The sequence below is a fragment of the Anopheles coustani genome, chromosome 3, assembly GCF_943734705.1.
Source record: "Anopheles coustani chromosome 3, idAnoCousDA_361_x.2, whole genome shotgun sequence".
NCBI classification, from domain to species: domain Eukaryota; kingdom Metazoa; phylum Arthropoda; class Insecta; order Diptera; family Culicidae; genus Anopheles; species Anopheles coustani.
The window spans coordinates 10,852,305-10,873,239 of record NC_071288.1 but is presented as its reverse complement, the minus strand read 5'-3'; the positions used below and the strand labels follow the sequence as shown (position 1 = coordinate 10,873,239).

General features: G+C 46.1%; 1 protein-coding gene and 1 long non-coding RNA gene across 2 annotated transcripts in view; both read right to left on the bottom strand.

Annotated features, from left to right (window-relative positions):
• LOC131260509 (protein hairless) overlaps positions 1 to 14,867 on the bottom strand; it is a 28,238-nt gene extending 13,371 nt beyond the window's left edge. The window contains exon 1 of the mRNA XM_058262251.1: positions 13,684 to 14,867. Coding sequence (XP_058118234.1) covers positions 13,684 to 14,554 — 871 coding nt within the window. The 5' untranslated portion in view covers positions 14,555 to 14,867. The remainder of the gene's footprint in view (positions 1 to 13,683) is intronic.
• Positions 14,868 to 14,875: 8 nt separating this feature from the next.
• Positions 14,876 to 19,404, bottom strand: LOC131260510 (uncharacterized). The gene is made up of 3 exons (XR_009178160.1): positions 19,001 to 19,404; positions 16,429 to 17,123; positions 14,876 to 16,016 (listed from the first exon to the last, which is right to left on the bottom strand). It is a non-coding gene; the product is annotated as an uncharacterized LOC131260510 (long non-coding RNA).
• Positions 19,405 to 20,935: the final 1,531 nt, after the last annotated feature.

The following is a 20,935-nucleotide window of genomic DNA, read 5'->3' as shown; positions in this document are numbered from 1 at the left end:
AGCGTGACCTGCGGGAGGGGGGAGGAGGGAAACGCCAAGGAATGGAAGGAGGGAAAGCCTGTGTCAACATACGACAAGGGAAGGGCGAGGGGTCAACATGGAAATGAACAGGCGAGTTGTAGAGTGCCTGAAAGAAATTCAATGTAAGAAGATGGTACGAAAACTCTGTAAGAGAAAAACATGTGCATTCGGAGAAAATTACCGCAACGAGAAAATTGTTGTAATTTCACATAAACAGTATCAACAATATGGGGAAGAAAAAATATTCAGCACAGATCGACCCAATACCATACTGTGTAAATGAATAGTTTAAATTATGTTAGATACGCAAAAAAAATTCCGAAAATTGCACTAACGCTCAGCATAAATAAAAAAACTGCTCAGCGAAACAAGTAGTTGGCAGTAAAATAAAACATGATGAGCCATTTGCTTGGTAACATCGAGGAGTTGTACCGATTGATAAATGATTTATCAGAAGTTAAAATCAAGAAACAAACTGATATGACTAAAACAACTGAATAAAAAACAACTAACATGTAGAAACTTCCAATGATTCGTTTCGATAATTAAATTTACTTTATTGTTTAAATATCGGTTCATCAACAATGTCCACCTTATCTTCAACTGTTACTAATTGATGCTTTTGATTGCGAAAGATAAATTTCGTATGCATAAAAATTCAAATCTACTCTGATCGCTAGCCAACGAAAGTTCTGCGGTAGTTGTTGTGTTGATGCTTTAATTAAATCATAGAAGTAGCTCGAAGAAGTTGTATGCTGAAACGACTTTATGAGCGCTCGAATAAAACTACGAGCCGATTTGGAGTAGGTTCGCAAAACAGTCAAAACAAACGACCGTTAAGCGAAAAACAAAAACATAAGAGACATACTGCCATACTGCTTTTCCTGAACAAGGGCTGGTGTGTTGAGCAACGGTCGGTGATTTATTCGTGATGCTGTCACTTTTTTGCTTGCTTGCACCCGGCCACTGCCCCCAACCCACCAGAGGCACAGCCCTACTTTCGCTGGCCGCTCCGGGAGAGGCTCCCCGACATCGCACCAGGAAGACCAAAGCAACAGCACCAGCAGCAGCAGGAGAGATTACTTTTCCTAGCGGCTTTAGCATAACGAAACGACGCGTGGAGGGGTCTAGAGTAGCGAAGTGAACGAGAAACTGAAGCGAGACAAACGGAAAATTGTGCCCTGATGAGGGCAAACACCAGGGTTGGGCTGACAAGAGGGTGAGGCGGGTTGGGGAGGATGGTGGGGAAGCTTTCCACAGGGTCCGTGCACACGCCCGGCCCGTGTTTGGTTGATCGTGTTCTACGAACCGAAACATTTTGCGCTCGTGCCCCAATCATGGCGTTTTTTTTCTGCGCTTCCTTCAGTTGTTTTCATCTTCATTTTCCTCTGTTTCCATCTTTATGAGATAGGTTTTTTTTCTATCTCTCTTCTTCTATCTTTTGGTTTTTCTTTTTTTTTACATTTCCTTCTGAACTTGAAAACAATATTTCTTTTCTGACCCATGCTAAGGGTGGGTTCTTGCCCTCCTTCCCCCCCAGCTATATTTCACTGTTCCCCGATTTGATGTACCTATTTTTATATGTTTCTTTTATGTTTTACTTTTTTGCCCCTCTGTAGCACCTTCCCTTCCCACCTTTCTTGCACTGCACACGATGACGAGTGTGATTACGTCCCGAGCTCCAGCGCACCTGTCCACCCCTTTGCCACCAGTGAACCATCTCGCCCTTACCACCCCATACCATCCCGTCCTCTTCCTGCCCTCTCTGCAGCATCCTTCACTAAGGGCAGGTCGTGGTAGTTTCTTTCCCTGCCGTGTTTCGTGTTGTTGCTGCTGGTGCTGCTGCTGCTGCTGCTACACCTGTTGCCAGCCAGCATCGAAGGGTACGGCGGGCGGTCGTTGTCTTCGGTTTCGCTCACCTATTCCACCTTGCACCCATCGACCCCCAGCGCCTTCCTCCCTCCTCCCTCGTCACATCAACTCACTCTCGGCCGGTGGTTGGAGATTGGGAAAACAAAAAAAGGAGAGTTCGCCCTGTTCTGTCTATTGCTTTTCCCGCTTCATAACACACAACTTTGGGAGAGCCAAAGAAAAAGCTACTCCTAGCATTTGACCCTCACAGGAAAAAGATTTAATAACAACCAGTTTCAGTTTGATTTCAATCACAAGATCCTTGAAAACCATAACGCTGTTTATTAAAGAATAACAGCATTAAAAATTGCTTTGTGAATCAAATTCCAAACAATTATTTTATCAAAACCAAAAGTTGTAATAACTTGGTGTTAAAATTAAATAAAAGTTAATAAAAGTAATTCGTGCTTACGAGTCCAGGGGTTTGAAGGTTCGAAAAATGTTTGCAATTAAGATATCAGTGAAAGTTACTATAGCTTAAACTGGCTTTAATGTATTTGTTTTATCCTGTTTCAAGGTAGGTTTCTTTATTTTCCTCCTCAAGCAAGATTTTTCTTGATCTTATTTATTAGTTATCTTATTTCGCCCATCTTTAAATACTAAATAATATCGATATATAATTCAATGTACAATTATGAACACGTTTAGCAGTATAACTCTTGTTTAAAAAACAAACACTTGAGCGAAGCTGATGGGGAAATAAAAACACGCTCTAGGACAGGGTAACCTCTGCGAAGGTTGTAATCGTTGCTGGAACATGCTGCATAACGCCACGCCATGTGTACCAGGAAATTGACGGTCCGCCGTCGGTGGTGACTGGCGGCCAGCAACCACACCCGAACACAATTGGAGCACAATCCGCATTCGTAACCACATTTAAAGCTGGACCCGGGCGTGGAAACCCATTAATCGGTGTGTGCGTTGAGCTAAAAGCTCGGTTTTACTGCGACGACACGCGATCGCCGGCAATAAAAACCCAATGGTCAATTCCAATTTGCCCCTTCTCGTCTCGGATGGAGGCCCACTGGAGGCGGCGGCCACCGATCGAGAAGGCGATCGTCGTTATTATCACACATTTAACACCGGCTGCGTTTCGCGCTGCACATTAGCCGTCCCCCCACTCGGTTCGCCAATATCGTGCGGGGAGGAGGACGAAGAAGGGGGAGGGGGTCGATTTTTCACGGCTCGCAACGTGCTTTTCATCAGGGGGCCCCGGTGCGTTGGCTTGGTGGAGCGGGGTTTATGCATCCAAAACGGGAGGAGAGCAACAAAGGCCGAAGGAGAAGGCCTCCCAAAACGTCGGTTCGATCCGGTACCGGGAGTCAAAAGGTAGTTGCCTCATCTATTTCATCTCTCGTCCGTCTCGAGGGCCCTCCCTCCCCGGGTAGACACCCTTTCACATTGAGGTGTCATTTGATTTGCGTGGCTGCAGCCCCGGAGCCTTCGAAAGCGAAGAAATTAAAAGTTGGAGCTAAAAAAAACCACACACACACACGGGGGAGAGAAAAACAAAGCGAAGAAAAAACGATTTCCAACCATCCACAAGATCGCGCCAGATCGCGGGGGGGGGGGCGCAACGAGCGAAGTGGAAAACGAGAGCAGCAGCTTAACGCACACCGCAACGATCGTGTCTCGCTTGTATCGCCGCGCCATCATCGCCGCAGCAGCCCTTTCCCTTCTCTCAAACCAAACGCTTCCACCACCAGCACCCGGCCACCAATAGCGCTTGCAATCCGTCCATCCATCTCCAATGTGTTTGGCACGAGCCACAAAACCGATGTTGTATTTGTCCACCCCGTGCCCAAGTGCCCGCGCAGTGGCTTAGGCGGGACGGTGTTGTGGTGTGCGCCACGATCCGCGCAGGGTTCGCAACGCGTGCCCCAAACGGATGGGGAGGGGGTAAGGACGGAGGTTGGAGGAAAAGGAAACCCAACGCCACCGCCTTCGGAGGCGAGCGAAAACGGCGGCGAATTGGGCGTACGATGGAGAGGGCATGACAGCATAAGAAACATGCTAGAGGGGTGGAGATGGGGAGGGGGGATGGGGAGGAGACGAAGGAGGTGTGAGCCGGGTGGCAACGTGCAGGGGAGCTGGTTTAAGGTAGGTAGGTGGCGATGGTGGCGGTGGAATGTAGCACGAGCCCAATTTCACCGTCTTAACCCCCCCTTCTTCCTTACTTCCTCCTCCATCTCCTGGGGGTAGCTAACAACCCCCCCCCCCCTCCCCACCCTCTGATCATCCTTCAACCGCACACGTACACACACACGTACACACATACCACTATCTTTCTCTTGTCATCGGTTGGATATCCATCTTCGCGCCATCGCCTTTTCATTCCAACGAATGCTCCAGTCCTATTTCCCCGGGTGATCGCTATCTCTCTCTCTCACACACACACTCATTTTTTTCCTTATTCTTTTTGCTGGTTTTCTTTACAGCTCTATCACTACCCCCTTCGCTCGAACCAAACTACCCCAAACCCCCCCCCCCCCCCCCCCGGTTTTACCGACCCTCCACCGACATAACCAAAGTCTACTTTATGAGGCTGCCCATATTTCTTCTCCCTAATTCCGTTTCTCCTCTACTCTTTGCCTTTCTTTCTTACCCCAACGTCTACTCCCCACCCCAACCTTCTCCTCTTCCCATATTCTCTTAACTCTTTCTTTCTCTCCTTGCCGCTGTTCCTCTTCCCATTGCGGCCATTGGGGAGAAAGAAGCGCCAAAGAAGCGCGTTCATCTCCTCATCATCGTCGAGCAACAACAAAAAAACGGAAGGGAAAAATAACCATGGATAGAGCCGGAGAGCCGGTGATTAACCAAAAAAAAACAGGTAGGGAAGAGCGGTGGGGGAAAGGGGTTTCTGGAGGCTTTATCTTCTGGCCAGTGTTGTACCGAACTGGGAGTTTCTACTAACGTTCAAGGAAAGCAGAAAAGGGGTTTTCTTTAAATTAAATAAACAAAAAAATGCTTAAAACAAGTTTCTTTACTATTAAAAATTAACGTTTGAAAATGGTAGTTTTTACCAGATTTTTTCGAACAAAAATACAAATATTTAAAGAAAACTAGTAACAAATTGAGTGTCGAAAAGGTTGGACAACACTGGAGAAGAATTGTGACTACGGCTTTCTTGTTCAACCTAATGAAAACTGTTTTTGGAATCTAATGTTTTTGTTACCGTCACAAATATTACCATCACGATCAACATAATCACTAGGACTTGATTGTTTCTGTACTGTAGTATGAAAATTTATCAATTACACCTGTTGGTATTGCCACCAACCGCACACAAACGACTTGGTTTTAATGTTATTTAGTTGAAATAAATTAATTTTAATAAAATAAAATTCCAAAATAAATTTCAAAATAAATAAAAAAAAGACGGATTTGAAAAAGTGTTGTGCTTAATGAATCTGAATCAGATTTACACAACTCTAGTTTGAAAGCGTCTCGGAATGCCTAGCATGATTGGAGGATGATTTCGGAAACAAAATGTAAATTCCGCGAGGTAGATGTGTACAAAAGGATGCGAACAAAACGCGACTGGTAGATTTTCTACCATACGATACATCACTGGCTGCAGCACAACTACTACGTGGTGCACCCATTTTTTTTTCTTTTTACTACTTTTTCATTCAATCCACTTGCTTCTTGGTTCTGTTTCCTTTTGCTTCGCTTCATTTTCCCTTCCTTTTTCCAACCACCCAGCGCGACCCGCCCTCCTCCTTCGAGGGGTTTTACTTTAAGCGGATGTGTTTACTCTTCTTGCTTTTCACCAGTTTTGATTTTTTTTCCGAGCATTTCTCTCTTCCCCGCCAGGAGTTGCTCATAACGCCCTGCGGTTTTCCCTGCCCGCGCTTGGCAGACACGGGCGTGCGGACACTTACCCTTTACACGCACCCTCACCTCCATCGTCTCGAGCTTCCTCACACGCGCGTCAGGCTGGGGGAGATTCCAATCCCGACGCGGTCCTGCCTGCCCTCCAACCAACCGGGGCGAGAGGGAGAGACGGTAAGCGGCCAGAGGTACCGCCTGGGAATCTTATGACTATCGAGGGTACGGGTGGGAGGGGACCCACAGTGGTGGATGAAGTGGCGCAGGTTGTGGACATTAGTGATTGGACGCGCACGCGCGCGCGATCGCCGTAACAGTTTGCCACCACCGTTGTTGTTGTTGTTGTTGGGTATGTGTGTGTGTGTGTATGTGTATGTTTTTCTTGTCTTTCTCTTGCCCCTTACTCGCTCTTTCTCCGGCTTCATTCCATCTGCAACTTGTAACCATCTTGCCCCCCCACCTTTTCCAGCCCCCCAACGCGCGAACCGGGAAAGCCACACAGCCTTTTTGTTTTCTTTTGGCGCGATTAACTCGCTACCACACCGTCTCGTCGTTTGAGCCACCTTTGGTAGCGTGGATTAGGGTAGGCAACAGAAGGAATACGCGCGCGGAAGGTGAGGGTACCGATTTTCACGTCCCGGTGGCCTGTGGCAGAGGAGAACGGACAAAAAACAAATGTGAAGAAAAACGAACAGGAGCACAAGAAAGACCGATGGCAGGAGGCCGTTGGAAACGGGGTCGGCGAGGGGGGAAGGCAAGCGCCACAACGAGAGCCACATTTTCCAGCATTACCAGCCGCAACGATTTTCCACCGCTCGCCTCGGCAACGCGCAATTCTGTTTTTCTCCCGCAGAGGATTTTATTTTTCCATTCCTTTCGTCTTTGGCCGATTCTTCGCGCGTTGGCCGTGCCGCGCGTTATGCGCGGCCGCTGATTGGCACCGTTAGTGTTTTGGGGTTTTTCCCCCTGTTTCCTTACCGACCGAAGGCATTGGTGTTTTTATTTCCCTTGCCTGCACGCTTCTGGCGTCAAACGATCGTGGCGCACAATAAGCAACATGGCATTGTTTGCAGAAGAAACAAGTGTCGCAAACTAGTGTGTATGGCTGGATATGTTTGCATTCGCATACCTGAAACCCATGACGCGATGAAGGAAAAACAAAGGTGTACAATGAGTCCGAAAAACAACAACACAAAAAACTACCAACAAGAAAAGTGAACAAAAACAATCACAAACCTATCGCCACGTTTATCAACATGAACCGGCACATGTGAGGAAAAAAAAAACAAATTAAAACATACGAAAAGGACCAAAGCAACAAAATTAGGAAAGAAAAAAATTAATTAATGAAGTCAATGTTTATACAATACAACAACATGATGAGGAGGAAAACATGTTTTTAAAACGGCATTTAATATGCACGACGCAAGTTCGAAAGCACGCGATCGATAGTCTAACATGATAATGAAAGTGTAAATTCTTCAAATACGGTGCAAGACAAGGTGAGGTCCTCGTGTAATTTTTCCCCAAAATTAAAAACCTCACAAAAACACACCAGATTCACGATTAATTATCAATGGCATAAGACATTGAAGGCAGCATTATCTAATGCACCAATAACAATTAAATTAAGCCGAAATCTGACCGATGGCAACGGCCACAAATTGATGCATTTACTGTTGAATAAACATCTTCAATGGAAGCAATTTCACTCGCTTCACACCTATGGCCATCATCAATCGTATCGCATTCGCAACCGAATGGTTTTCTTCATTTGATTTCAACAACAACACAAAAACAAGAAGAAACAACCGTACTGTGCCGTGTAGTTGACCCCAACACCTCCGCGCGCGAACACAAGCTCAATTGTCGGTGGATGATGGTTCGATTGGCGCTAATTATGTTGTTAAATTAAATTACCAGTAATGGTGCCATATTAAATGGCCGAACCATTATGCTTTCCATTTTTATTGCTGGCTTTACATACACCCCCACCCCACCCCTTTGGCGATTGTCACGATTGTCCTTTCTTTTGGGTGGAGGAGGGAGGGGTGAGAATTGGCGAAAAAAGTGTAGTGCTGGGTGGCACGTTTCGCCGATTAGACAAGAAACACACACACACACACACACACAAGCACATATACATTAACAACCACACATAAATAGCCACCGAAGCTAAACGTAGCCGCTTTCCCAATCATGGTGATTATGCTTAATTGCACAATTAGGACATGGGGAGTTGAGTTGGCCGCTGTTGTGGCCCCGCAGGCGGCGCCAGCTACCGTCACTTTCACCGCTCGGTGTTTCGTCACTGAAGTCGGGGACTTTCTGCGAGGCGCCCGTAAGAAACATTCCGTACAATCGTGAACCACTAAACAAACCGCACGTCCATTTGGCACGTCTTCACTAATGATAAGGCCCACCTGCGGTGTGGCAGGTAGGTCTGTTTAGCGTGTGCCTTTAAACGGACCGATTCGAAGAAATATTTCGCATATCGATGGATGCAAAGTGTTGGCATCGATTTATAAAAAGGTAGAAAGAGGAAAGAAAGGAGTCACGTCAAGTATTATGATTAGTGTTGGGTCAAGTAACACTTTTCGATGTGCCGTACTGTGGTACCACACACAATTTACTGTATTGTGCATTTGTGGTAGCACATTTGTGTCATACAGTCATACAACGTCTCTATTTATTCAGCAACACCTTTTAGATTCAAAATGTTCAGTGTGGTCAAAATGTTCGATTCAAAAAGGGTATGCCACTTTCGTTGTATCTCTACGCGTAAAAAAATCACAAAAGGATGCAAAAGTATCCCAGAATTGAACAATACAAAATTAGTACACAGTTTCTAAGGAACAACGCGAATAAGATGCATAATTTTGCTTGATATAATGCATGCTCGATGAGGGCTGTAGCTTAAACTTAATATATAATCCATAAGCAAACCAATGTTTGGAAGGTGTTCCTTATAAAAAATTATTAGTTGTTAAAAGCTGATCTATTCGAAAATCCAGTTTTTAGAATTTTAAATTTTTGTCCTTTTTATTTCAAGTATTTTGGCGCCTATCGAGCTTCAATTGTAGCCTTTTTTAGTATGGTGACAGTTTTTTTATACAAATAATAATGTTTGGATTATGTAAGAACGATGTTCAAACTTAGAAATACTGGAAAATTTATTCCTATCCTATGGTAGTTATGGAATTGGTACACCAAGGAACCAAAGAACGGTTAAAACAAATTATTGGTATAACGTTATGACTGTATTATTTGGTAAAACTTTACTGTGGTACCACAATTTTTTCCTGTGTCGTGTGTGATGTCACACTTTACTGTGCTGTGTGTGTTGGGTAGCACAGTAGCACACGACCCAACACTAATTATGATGTGTCCGGCGATCCGAAGCATCGTTTATCTACCACTTCAAGCAAAGGCATTATAAATTGAAGGATTTGTTGAAGGACAATAAGAAGAAAAACACGTAATTGAACAGAAAATGAATGAGGAATATGATATAAAATATATATGCTTAAAGTTTTTATGGAAAAAAGGAAAAAAAATGAGCTACAAACAAGCTATCTTACATTACAACTCATTAATGAACAACTTAAGAAATAATTGGAGATCTGGCGTTACTACATTTTCTTATAGTTTGGTAATAGAACGACGAATGAAAATCTAGTGGTGATCAAGAAGAAACTCTCATACAAAACGATATTCCTTCGGGCTTCCTTCTTCACCGGAAAGCCTCAATTCAATTGTCTCCTGCACGCTGGAAAATTCAAACTCTGCCCCGAACACTTCCACCACCCGGAAGGCACATTATGGAATCTTCAACAAGTTAGCGAATAGAAGTGTTTTACTTAATTTCATTCGACGAAGAAAGAATGAAAACACCACCAACCAACAACATTATCTTTTCGCGCTGGAGGGGTTCAACATGGCGGGTTGTTTTCTCGCGGCCCATTTATCGGGGGGTCCGAACTTCATGGAAAGATTGAGGGTGGGGTGGTCGGAGGCCAGCTGTCGAAGGAGCCCGGAACCCGCGGGGAAAGGTGATCGTTATTTCAATTCTCTCACGCATACTAATATTCTCCCATGGTATATTGTTCTTGCTCGCGAGCCAGGAAGCCGCCGCGATTCACCGACACGGTCTCCCATTGTTTCACGCTCCTTGCCACCCCCGCAGCTTCTTCAGCATTTCCCCGCGAAGGTGCATCGTCAAGTTTTTTTTTAATTTTTTTTTTAACTCTTTTTCCATCAAAACGGAAGACTTTTCCTCGGGGAGACGCGAGCCACCTCCGCCACCGTTACGCTTCGGCGGTGCGCACGATACGGACCCGTGGACGCGCTTTTCGTAACCATACGGTTCGAAGGAGTAAGCAGCAGCAGAAGTGACCCGGCTGTTGGTGACCCCTCTGGATTTTCTTTCTTCTTGCTTGGCCCGCTTAGATTGGTGGACTTAGATTGGGGACGATCCGGTGCCGCAGAGAGCAGTGACTTCTTGGGGAGGAAAACCCGCAGGAACTGCGTGGGGAAAAAAACAGATAGCATTGTTTTGGGGTTGGATGAGGAGGAGAGATAAAAGCTTGAAATTTATTCCGATCCGGCAAAAAGTCACATTATTTTATGTTTCAGTCACCTTCACTCAAGCCACTTGCAAGTTTTATCATGTTAAAAGGTTATCACAAGTCACAAGAAATTTTTCCACAAATTATTAACAAAAAAAAGGATGCTCTCAAATTAATCATACATAACCTACGTAAATGTTAACCCCCTGCGATAACGCACTGCAAACCTAATGCGTAGATTTTCATAATACTTGGACCTGGCCTGATTAGTGCCAACTCATGTTTTTAAGCGCATACGTTGATAAGTTTCCAAACAAAATTTCTTTCATTTCGTTCTTTATCCAAAAATCGAGTCTGAGATTATTTTGCACCACGAACGAAGTTGGCTTAGTCAAAACCCAAGACTCGAGCCACCCAAACGCTGTAGAAACCGACTCGCCGGGATTTAAATTAATGTAGCGCTTCACATTCCATTGCCGACGCCATTGTTAAACCTACCTCACACGCTACACTCCTTAAACCTGTCTGCCATTCACGGCACATTCTCCCCGCGAATGCTCCTACACCAGCGAAAAGACAAGCCCGAGACAAACGAATTAAACGACGAAATAAGTGTACATTGTTCCGACACCACCGCCTACGCGTTGTTATAAGTGAATCAAATGGATTGAGTGAGCAAAGTCGCGGGGTTGACTTCGCTACAGCGGCCATCGAGGGGAAACCAGAAGTTTCAGAAGGGAAAGACACGGAAGGTTTACGTCGAGCGGATTTGCTGCCTTTTCGAGCTACGTTCTCACATGCTGGAGTTGCGACATTTGTCGCAAAGCCACAAACTTATCAATCCTGCGCATAACTTGAGGCCACGCGACACAATCGCAGGATGGTCGCATCTACTAATGTGCCTTAGTGGTACAATGTGTTATTTTTTACATTTGTCTTTTTGTTTGATAGTCAAGCCACCATAGGACGATGCGGTGCTTCTGCCTACCATTTTTTTTTCGGATCCCCAATCATTGACCCCAACACATTTGCTTCCATTGCACTATGATGCCTAAAACGGGTAGACAATATTCTGACGATAAATTTTCTTACAGATTTTATTAGAACACTAACAAAACTGCACAACAACTGACGAATTGTAACATCTGCTAGAAATAATTTCGGTTTGAAATAGAGTTAACATGTAATGTGACAACAATTTTTCACCATACAACGATGTTTAACGTTTGATTCATTTTGGTCAACAACAAACAAGAAGCTTGGTTAACATAACACTCTTAAAAAAAATTAGTATATTTAATTCTTTAGTAGCAAAATATTGCTCGAAAACGTAAAATAAAAATCATACTTCCCACTCGCAACCACAGTGAGTAAAGATTACGATTTTGTCCAGCAGCTTTTGCGCATCCGCAGTCAGGAGATTTTACGTCAATGAAGAAACATATAGTATACAGTACCTCCCAGCGCCAGCCGCACGTAACATCGGATGACCCGAGGGGGAACAAGAAACCGTACCGAATGGCCATTTCCTTTCACTCGGGAAAAAAGTACGAATGAATGATAGGCCAATCGGCACGATAGGCCGGGCAGTAAACAATAAGAAACAACAAACAAACGGTAACCGCTGAAAGCCACCAAACCAAGGGAGGTACGAACGCTGCGCCCCAATTGTCGTCACACGGCCGTAAATCTTGAGGCGGCTAAGGAATGCTCCAAAAAGACGAGGCACACAAAAAGACTTCCCAAAAATAAATCGCCCCAAAACGAACGAAAGTCATGCTGGTGACGCGAACCGTGCGCCACCACCGTCAACTAATCGGCGCGCGAAGCGATAAGAACGTGGACGTTAGCCGGTGCTGCCACCGCCGAGGAGGCTCCCATCCCGGAGGCCGCTTCAGCCGGACGACGACGACGACGACCACAAGGGTGGCTTATCGGTGGCGGCTTACACCAGCCTCCACCGGAGCTCGAACCCCGATGGACTGGTGTAGGTCGGGTCGGGTCGTACCGTGTGCCGGGGAACGCCCTTATCGCGCAGGCGTACGGAGGTGTGGCAGAGAGCGTAATCGTGCGGCGCACGGTTATGAATCGGCCAGACGGCCGCGGTCGCGGGAACGACCGATGGAATGATAATTGTCCCGCGACGATAAGGACCCCCGCCGTTTGGTTGAATGCTGTATCCGTGATACTCCCGAGGGCCTGCAGTTGTTAGGTAGCCTCCATCATCCGGACATTGGCGGGTTCGGTCGAATAAGAAGAAGATATAACCGCACCCACACTGCACCGGAATGGTCAAGATTTGCCGAGTGTAATCATTCCCGCTCTTTGTTTCCCTGAGAAACACGCCAGGAGGTGCTTGCGCCCCGATAAAACCGCGATGGCCTGAGTATGGTGACCTCGCCAAACGAATTCAATGTGACAATGGATGTCCGATAGGATTCTCCATATAATACCACACTGTTGGCACTCCATGCTGAATAACCTACCACAATGCTTCCCACGAGACTTTTTTTCGAAATCCATCAGGCATTTTTACTTTTGATTGTATGATAACCCCTGCCAGGTTATTGGACGATTTAATCCTTTACTCAAAAATTCATGTTCACACCTTGCCTCTATCACGGTGCTACTTTTTCGCTCGTCTATGCAAAATGCGAAAGAAGTCAATCAACGGTAACGACAGGTGATTGGAAAATGGCCAATGGAATGGAAACACAACCACATTCCAAACACCGATGTGCTAATCACTCACGGCAAGGTGTGTGCGCCAACAAATCAATTACCACGATCAACAGTGATCAGAACTGTCAAATGGCTTCCAACTTCAGGGGCGGGAAGATACGAATCATGTTCGCAGCAGGTGATGTACCCAATATGCACGGCAGATTGATGTTGCCGCGGGACAGCGTATTCAAACTGCAGCCATTTTAGAGGTCAAGTATTGAGAGTATTGAGTAAAATAAAAGAATTTGGTAAATGTTATCCAAGTTTGTATTCATTACATTTAAGCCTTGTGAATTGAGACTAGAGCAGGAACATTTCTCTAGTGTGCCTTCGCTTTACCTTTATGTACATAAGCCGCTTGAAAATTTGGCTTTGAAAGTTATTACAATCTGTTCATGATGATCGGTAAACTTATGTTCACAGACTAAGCACAAGCCCTAGGGACTTACAGATAATTGAATCTTTCATTCACTGCATCGTCCGTACAAGGTGTGTGCAATTGGAACTGAGGATTCCATCAACGAGAATACGATTTCAAACAGATAAATTGCGCATAAAATAGATAAAATACCCACAAATGATATGCGCTTGATTCTCAGCAATTGGGAGTGACATTTGAACCACCTACCTTTGAAGAACTGTAGCCTGCCACCGTGCACCGCCGCGCCAGCGCCGGTAATGTTTCCCGGTGAGATACAGTTTGCGCCATTCAGTAACGCCCGGCCACCGGTAACCACCGGTGGTTTCACCTTTCCAGCCGGTGCTATCGCTCCGTCCGCCCCGTTCGTGGAACTGTGATGGCGTTCGGTGGTTGGAGAAGCGGCGCTCGACGCTGCTGCCGCGGCCGCTGCAGCTGCGGCCGCCGCTGCGATCGACTTGAGGGCACGTTCCTTCGGATGTACGACACTGGCGAAATTGGACACCGGGGTTGGTTTCGCCGAAAGTGGTTGTTCGCCCGCGTCGGACAGAGGGTGCGATGCTTTCGTCGTTTCGGCCAACGACGTTGGCGACAGGGACGTGTTGGAGGAGCTGGCGGTTGACCGTGCGGGTGATCGGTCAGGCGATACCGCTGCCCTCAGCGAAGCAGGTGACGGGGTGCCTCGGGCGGCATTTTCAGCGTCACCGTTGGCAGTGGCCTCGAGCGGTCCATTCCTTACACTTTCATCCACCTCCGAACGTAACGGAGAACCTTCCGTTGGCACCGTCGGTGCCGTTGACGATTGATCGGTTCCGCTGTCGGTTGCTGCTACTGTACGAGATGATTCTTTTTCACCGGGGCTGCTAAAGTTGGCCACCTCCTCCGACATATCGACCGAGCATTTTGTCAGTATTTGGCTGAGGAGTTCTTTGCGCTTTTGCTGCTCCTGCTGCTGCTGCTTCTCCAGTGACTCTACGGGGCTTTCCGTACGGTGGGTAACGCCGGCAACTGCGGCGGACGCGTAACTACTGGCTGTCGTCTGTAGGTCCTGCGGTCCGGGAGCCGGATTGATAACGTACATGTCGCAGCACGCCCACCAAACCGCAACCTACTGCCGGCTAAAATATGCGCGAGTCTAGGCCGATTCTAACACGAGCCAGCGGAATTGAGGTACACTCCTTGCGACGCTGGTTTAGATTCCCCCAAACCCAGCGCGAAACGACTGACTATCCACGTATGAGTATCAAATGTTTTAGTAAACCCTCGCATAGAAAGGCATGACCGAAGACGGTCTTTATGCAAGAGAAGACAGTACGCTGGAATTCGGGAGCAATGTTGAATGGGTTTCACTTTGTGACTTTTCCTGCGACAAGGATAATACCAGCAGTCGACATTTGTCGACCAGATTGCTCAACGAGGATCCAACTGCCTCCGTCAAGCGACCTCATTTCGCCACCGATAAATGACTAATTATCACGCCCTGCGCGATGGAACGTTCCAAGTACTAATATCTGCGTTACGTAGTAGAATCATAACGCTCCAGCATCATGTAAGGTAACGCGTTGCCTGGTTTCTGCTCCGCTGTGTCGGTCGACTCGATCGTAGTAACCGACTTTGCAAGCCACTTTCGCTTGCAATCGCCCGTGTGCTTTTGTCGGTAGTCTCAGATTTCTCTCTCGCGTTTTTCAGGCTACTAGACTCCTTGCAGTGTATTTTCGGTCATTTTATCGATGCCTTCCTTTGGATGCGAGACATTTGGGAGTTTGCTTTAGCTGAGTATATATGTGTGTGTGCGTGTGTGTGCGTGTCTCATTCCACAACCATTTATCTTATTTTCTCCCATAACACGCCGTTCGCCAGCGAGCCGGTTCCGTTGCGCCGTGCAACAATGTAGCTGCTGATAAACATGAACTTTCCTCCTGTATGCTGCCGTCCAACGTTCGTGAAACCGTGTGAGGTGCAATCGATCGGCTGTATCTGTCCTAGGCACTCCAGTGGGTTCGTGTGCATCATGCCATGACCCTTATGTTGTGTTCTTGCTCCTATTCTGTCGGTGGCTTAGCACGATTTTCCGTAAGTTAACGTTAAACCCGTGAGTATTGACACCGTTGTGTTCTTCTGTCCCAACATTACCTCCATTACGTTGCGCACCAAACTCATCATCCGTCACTACATGCCTCGTCGAGGACGTTACAGGGTAGTGCCTCTTTCCAGATGCATCACTACCAGAGCTTTCCCTTTTTTGCTCACCGGAAGATAGGCTAAACCATAAGAAGGCTACGTGACAACCCCTTCCACGAGCTTCTCCTCCCACACGAAGGCACATGCACAAGAGCCTTGCCGATGTGGGATGGTGCCGCACGTCCTTGCCGCTACACGAAAAATAGTTGCATATGTGGTGGTTCCAACTCGTTCAACACGCAACCGCGATGACAGCTTCGCAGTTTCGATGTGGGTATCGGGTACTATCGGGTTGGGAAATCGTTGGCTGGTTGTAAAATGCTCATACAATAATCATCCGGAGTGCTGGAAGCAGCCAATTCCTAAATAGAAAGAATCAAACAAATGGAAAATTTATATTCACCATCTAACGCGAGACCTATAATTATAAAGCTTACAAGGTAGGGAATAATTTGCGCCTTTCGGGTCTGGAAGGATTTCGTCAAATCTTGAGACTTTGGATTTTACTATATTACTGTAAATGAAACTCTCGAACATGGAGTCCCCCGAGTCTCCGATCAAAGATTTGATTAAACTTCAAAGCTTTGTAGTATATAATCATTTCCATCCTTGGCATAGGATGGCACACTAGGACACAGCAGAGAATGTATATCAATGGTCTATGTACTTGCATTTCTGCACATTTCTACGTGGGGGTCCCGCCTTCGGCCATAATTCCACCCCAATGCTATGCTATGCCGCATATGCGCAGGAGAAACATAGGCTAATGCTTACCGTAAACAAAACACCGTAGGCGGCTCGGTCAATTTAGGTAATTTAACGATCCCTTTCGCTCAACACTGCACTGGGTACCGGAGGTAGGGGCAAACTACGAGTGGGTGCCATCCACCGGCGGTTGCTATGACGACCGGCCAGATGTGAGATGTTGCCAGTTGTCACCGTACCGACGTGTGGTTCCCGGATGGAAGATGATTACTGGTGGCAATTATTAATACCACCACCGTCGACGACCACGACGAGTTGATTGCCGATTGCGGCTGACATAGCAGCGTGAAGAAAATGGTAAGATTTCGTCTTCAGAGCCCACGAAATAAAGTGTACGGCCATGCGAAGTTTTTCTTTATCGTTCTGCTTGAATATCGGACCGTTACTGCACTTAACTCGTATCAGATAATTTCGCACACAGCATCGTTTTAGAGAAAATAGCGAACTTTAAAATACACATTGTTAAAACCAATTACAGGCATACAAACACATTGATAGGGTAAAATAAACACTAGTACAGTATACGAAATTTACACTAGTTGCTGAGAAGCTGTTGCACTTTTCGTTACGTTCCGGAATTGGGTAGTTACTGTACAACACAAATGTACCGGCGTCTTCACTACATTGCACTCGAGTCGCAGCAAAAAGGGATACTATTTTCCGGCTGGAACCGAATACAGACGGTTGAGGGTAACTGTGGCAAGCTGTAAAGAACATTAAAAAGGGAAATTGCTTAGAGGAACACAAGCACACATATTGAACGTACACACTGCGTAATAGACACGGTAGCTAGTGCTGTTTTGCATGATTGAATTTTCGGTAGAAATGTAAAAACACAATTTAAATCGCTATTTTCGGCATTCTATTCCATTCATTTCATAAGTTGCTGTTGATGCTGGTGCTGCTGTGACGGTAGACCATCATCGCTGTAGCACCATTTCGCTGCAACTCAAGTTCCCCAACGGCACGCATACAAGCAAGGCCGGATATTCCGGACGGTACACTCACACATGTTGGGCCCCGCGGGCTCGAATTTTCACTACTGTTTGGAAAGGCTCCTGCTGATTTCGTTCTACACGTAGAAAAAAAAAACCCTCACGGTACAACGCAATTGCACGGGTTTTGGATACCGATGGCCGATATGTACGCCTAATGGGGCGTACGTATTTTCACGAAAACGCAAAAAACACCTGTCAACGACGAGATGGCGACGACATCATCGTCCACTTCCGCCGTTGCACCGAACTTTCATCCCTTCATAGGGCGGTTTCGTTTCATTCCGTTCTCTCTGGCCACTGCTTACCCTACACACACGGCCACTTATTCGCATACCCGGTACTATGCAATAGACATACGCTAGGGCAGGATTTTAAACCGTTTTCCCGGGCGCCATCACGTCGTCGTGGCCATCATCCTCACGGTGGCCGTTGTTATGCTAGGATGTTGATTACCATCGGTGACACTGAATGCCGTTTTCTGTCGTTGCGTTTGCACATTGTTCTTTTTGGACAAGCTCCAGCGCCAGCAAAAACATCACCGCTCATTTTCATTTTCCGAACGAAGCATGCGCGCTGGCACTTGTTGGTCTCTGTACTATTTACAAGCTGCCCGTGTTTTTCATCATGTGCGAACCTTGAACTACACTTTTGTTAAACAAATAAAAAACAAACGTCCCAAGAACAACCCATAGTTTAAAAAATCGTGGCAAGCCATCATCAGTCTATCGAATAAACTGTTATTCATTCAGTTCCATTGAAGGAAATGCCACGAATATCTGCCTCCGATTTGGTGAAGATTATTCGGAAGTTTTGACAGGTGTCATGCCAAGTGCAAAAGTGCGAAAGTGCACTTGATTGATAAATACCTGCCTATCACTTTAAATCACACCATCAGAGTGGTGTGGGTGAAAAGAAAACGAAACACCCGCTTCATTGTCACAGAAAAATGCCACCTTGGCGAATGTTCGGAAAATGCCAATTCATTGTAGACCGGATCCATTTTCCGATTCGATTGAAACTTCGGCAGGACCCTCCCGTTCCACTCCATGCCATTTTCATCAATTCCCGGGTGTCCTGGTGGCTGCGACAAAGGGCTCCCCACATCCGGTGCGATAGTTGGGAATTAAAATTACGCCGGGAATGTTGAGAACGCCATCATCATCATCGCCGCCGCCATACAGGAGAGTCCGGCGGAGGGAAAAAAGACCCCGCGAGCCCCAACCGCGAGCAAACCACCGCCGAAAGAGACGAACCGGTTCGCCGTTGCTACGATACACGAATTTGGTGTTCGCCCTTTTCGCTCCCTCTGCCGCCATAGGCCGCTGCTTTCAAGCGCATGGTGCCGTCTTTTTCGCTCTCACTTAAATTCTTGCTACGACGTCACTGCTTCGCTGCGGCTTCATGTTCTTCTGCAAGCAGTCATTCTTGTCCATCCTGGTATCTCCAGTCTGCCTTTAATCGTCAGCATTATTCTTTGGGATTATTCAATGGTCAGCATTAAATCGCGTAACGCAAGAGCTTAGGGTAGCTAAATTTTCTTTAGCATGCACAAACTCTGCAGTTTTTAGCAGCAACTCTCGTACCGTTTTGGTATCTTTTTATTTCCCTCGACCGCCGATTCTTGATCTAACACCAGGATTATATCGTACGTACACGGATTGTTTTGAAAGTGTGGGTACACCGTAGGCTGTTGTTCGCTTCATCTCGCTTGCCCTAACTTTCTCCTTCTGTCGCACTGCAGGCTCGTGATAGCCAGCACATAACATAGGTTTCTATTTTTCCTTCTTTCATTCTTTATGCCTTGTGGCATTATTCTTAACACATCACAGCACACTGTTTCTTTGCACGAATTGCTTGGTTTGAATTTTGCTTATCAATCAAGCCAATCACTTGTACCACGCACTACCCATTGCACGGGAGGAAAAAAAACCCCGATACCGACCGTCTTTCTCTGTACAGAAACACGCGATACGCCGGACAGTTCGCACGGTGCGGTGCGGCTAGAAAGGTGCGCTGTCGAGTCGACACAACACAACACTACCGCGCGGCTCGTTCCGAGCATCGCAGCAACCCGTCGTCTTCATTCAACTGCCACGCGAGCAGGACGGGCTGCGGCTGGATAGGGGCACCACGGTAGACAGACCGAGAGCAGCGCATCTAACCGTGGCAATGAATGAACCACAACCGCACATTCATACATTCCTTCCGATGAACTTGCTGAGCAAGTGGACCATCGTGGCGACGCGGTTAAAATGACGGTTGATCAAAATATCTCCCATGCTATCGGAGCGGGATGGGCTAATTGTGAGAGTCACTGGTCGGAGCAAGAGGGCACAATAATTCCCACGTTGATCGGGCAGCACAACCAAAGCCCTGCTATATCCATCACATTCTCTCCGCGTAGCTGCCATTTTATGTTTTCAGTTCACTTTTCCTTCGTTTCCAAACTCGCTGATTGTACTAGAAATGTAATATTTTTTTTGAATTATCTATACAACACCAAATTGTGCATATTTCTTACGGATACCGTACCGAAAATAATGAAAACATTTTTCATGTTTTTCTAAAACGTGTGAAACATATAGTTTGCAGCCGTAGCTTACGTTTTTGGTTTTGCGTTAAAATAATATCACTCAAAATCAGTTATAATCGATTTTAGTTGACTTAATATGAAAATTAGAACTCTAATTTTTCGTAAAAAACATTAATTGCTCAGTAATCAAACATACGATTTACAATTAAACTGAAGATTTAAAAAAATCCCTCTCAAAATATCCCATTCCGGACCAAACGTTCATTCAGCTGTGTTCCACTTCCCACGCGTTCCTTCTGTGGCACGTGGATGAATATCCCTGTCCATTTTGATCCCGTGTGTATTGTCCGATGTTGGGAAAATTCCCCTCGGCGTGGGAAACTAATGCCCGTTCGTGGTCGTTGAGCGTGGGAAAAAAGAAATTCTTATGAGAACTTTAACGTTTGCCAACGTTTAATGGCTTGGTAAACGGTGAGGTTTGGTCAGGACTTTTGCCGAAACCGGTTGCGACGGATTATTCGTGCGCGTTGCCTGAAGAACGAATTAATTTCCTTGCAAAATGGGTTAAAATAATCGAACAATTCTGTATTACTACAATTGATCCCTTATTGCCCTAAGGGAACACACCATTGTGCCGGACGAGAGGAATTTCTGGTACAGTATTAATTGAATTTCAAAATGGTAGAAACCAAACCAAGTCGTATCTTAACCCACTCTAATATAACTCTCCAAATAGTACCGAGTTTTATTTCCCAAAAACACAAAATATCCTTGAAAACACCAACGAATTGATTCCCACAAACAGGGGACTGAGGTGGTGTTTCTCATGTCTTCTCTTCCATGCGCACTGGTAACGAACGATGAGAAGCGTGCGTCGGAGCAGGATGAAACCATTTCTCCCACGGTCGGTTGCTATAGCAGCGAATGGCTTTTTTATCGTGCGCTTTGGTCTCTTCATTCCGAGTCTGCCAAAGCGTTTTATAAG